Source organism: Uranotaenia lowii, chromosome 3 (assembly GCF_029784155.1).
Source record: "Uranotaenia lowii strain MFRU-FL chromosome 3, ASM2978415v1, whole genome shotgun sequence".
Taxonomy (NCBI): Eukaryota; Metazoa; Arthropoda; class Insecta; order Diptera; family Culicidae; genus Uranotaenia; species Uranotaenia lowii.
This window is the reverse complement of record NC_073693.1, coordinates 71,529,415-71,531,993: the sequence shown is the minus strand read 5'-3', so window position 1 is coordinate 71,531,993 and position 2,579 is coordinate 71,529,415. Positions and strand designations below refer to the sequence as shown.

The following is a 2,579-nucleotide window of genomic DNA, read 5'->3' as shown; positions in this document are numbered from 1 at the left end:
AAAATTACAAAAATTACAAAAATAACAAAAATTACAAAAATTACAAAAATTACAAAAATTACAAAAATTACAAAAATTACAAAAATTACAAAAATTTCAAAAGTGACTTAAATTTCATAAATTACAAAAATTATAAAAATTTTGAAAATTACAAAAAATTTTAAAAAAATTCCAAATTTACAAAATTACCAAAAATAATAAAATATCAAAAAAAAAGGGTTAAAATTACAGAAATAAAGTCGAATTCTCAACCATAAATCCCTTTCTTATTAAGGGAAGGTGTTCCTGAACGTGCATATTCGGTAAATTCCGCAAATAGCAAATTTACGGAATTTTAATAAGTTTTGTTGACGAGTTTAATACTGATCTCATAAGAGTATGACATGAAAAAATATTACCATGGAATAAGGTCATTTGGCATCCCTAACAAGGTTTTATGCCAAAAAACTAGTGAAATTTTTAAATTTGTACAAATGTCCGCTTTGACGTATGCTTGAAATCAGTTTCCACCATTTTCAATTATTTTATGCGAAAATATTCAATGTGGACCTGAAATATAGCTTAAAAGCATGAATATGCACATTTAGCCTGCCCGGTTTCGGAAATCGACTATTTCGACTGCTTTTATTACAGAGTCATTTTCCGAAAAACTGTTAGAGATTTTAACAGCAATATCATGCCTTAAATGACATCTTAAATAAATTTTGTAGTTTGAATAATGAAAATCAAAGCCTGAGAATTTTGAAACTTGATAATGAATTAGATTTAAGAACTTTACTTATGTAAGAACGCAGTTTGGAAGTCTGAGTTCAAAATTTGAATACTTTTAGCGAATTTAAATTATGAGTTTTAATTTTTTAAATCGCATACAATTGTATAACTCCTTTTTTATTGTTTCATGTTTATGCCTAACTGTGATTTTTGAGCACCGCATTATGACAAACTTATTTGTAAATATTGGATTTTTGTATCTGTGATGTGGTTTGTGTCTAGAATTCTGTTTTTCATATTATCTCTGTTTCTGAACTATCTTCTCTCTTCTTAGTATGCTTTAAGAATTAAAATTAAAAAACGAGCCTTCAACGTAAATCCGACTCTTCAACCTGAAAATGGAAAATTAATTTTGTGACATCCCTAGAGGCAATACCATAGATAACCGCCCTGTCGATTTGAGGAATTGTAACCCTCGGTCGAAAGGCACGACATAAAGTGTGAGTTGGTACCTAAATCAACACGTGAATTGTCCACCTCGCGATCAATTTAAAACGCGTCATTTTAGTTCAGTCGTGTTCAAGAAGGTGGTAGGTTTATGCTAATTCAGCGGCCCAGCAGCTGATGTGCGGCTTATTGATCTAGATTCATAAGGCACAGCACACCACATGCTGGCATAATTTATTATGCAACTACCGCCCACGCGCGGTGTATTCAAGGCCATTCGAGGTCGGTTGATGAACGGCGCGGCGGTGCGTTGTGGATTAATTTTAGTCAGAGTCATTGATCAAATTCTCACGGTTTTCGGGATGATCCTTGAGATTGTCTGTCACGGTCGGTGGTCAATCAGATGTCAATCATCGCGAAATCTGTGCGGAATATAGATGATGCTTGCAGGGGACTTATGATCGCTAGCTCTGATAGCGAAGGATGTCGGAAGAATTTTTAAATTTGACATCCGCAAAAATCATCCGCTGGGTGGAGCTAATTGAATAAGTATAAATAGTCGGTGTTAACTGTGCAGAAGGTACAGTTCATCACCTAGAACCTCATCAGAACACAAAAATCCTCACCATGTTTGCTAAAGTTGTAAGTTCTACCAGTTCTCATAAGAACTTTCGTTTAAGAACAATTTATCTTCTCATTAAACAGATCATGATCTGCGCCCTGGCCATTGCTTGCGTTAGCGCAAAGCCTCTGTTCCAGTACAGTGCCTATTCAGCTCCTCTAGTCGCTAGCCCTGCCGTGGCTGTAGCGTCTCCTTATTCAGCTGCCTACACTGCCCCAGTTGCCGCTGCTGCTTACACTGCTGCCGCACCTTTCGGAGCTGCTTACACCACTGATTTCTACGGATCGGCGTATCCTTACGCCGCTGCCTATGGCTCATATCTGCTGTAAAGTGACAAAACCTGGATTCTGACACAAACAAATGGGAAAATGATCTTCGTCCGTGGCAAAATTTGGTTTTTAATAAAGGCACTGTTTAAAAAACAATTGCTATGTTTCAAACGTAATATGTAAAGGCACCTGATCCCAGATATCTTCGTATACTCAAATCAGCTGAGATTTGTTTCAGATTATCCTCTGTGCTACCCATTTTAGGGTCCCCTGATTTTGGTTCGTTAAAAATTCAACGTGCGACCACGTGAAAACCCGAATATTTATGTTTTGATGGTTGCCATTAAAGAAGAAGAGTTTTCGTATACTGCAGACAATTTTCAGCTTTGTTGGACGATATCGCTGATTGATGCTGAACTTTTTATAACTTTTCTAACGATAGCTGCAGTGATGCGAAATAGAAGAAAAGCAGGCTGTATGTATCTATTAAGCAGAATAGGGGAGAATGAGGATACTTGATTCCTTAGCTG

The 2,579-nt window shown here is 36.1% G+C and overlaps 1 protein-coding gene across 1 annotated transcript; it reads left to right on the top strand.

Annotated features, from left to right (window-relative positions):
• Positions 1-1,655: 1,655 nt before the first annotated feature.
• LOC129758782 (uncharacterized) lies at positions 1,656-2,205 on the top strand. The gene is made up of 2 exons (XM_055756401.1): positions 1,656-1,800; positions 1,864-2,205. The coding sequence occupies exons 1-2, from the start codon at positions 1,786-1,788 to the stop codon at positions 2,107-2,109; spliced, it is 261 nt and encodes an 86-aa protein (XP_055612376.1). The 5' UTR covers positions 1,656-1,785; the 3' UTR covers positions 2,110-2,205.
• Positions 2,206-2,579: the final 374 nt, after the last annotated feature.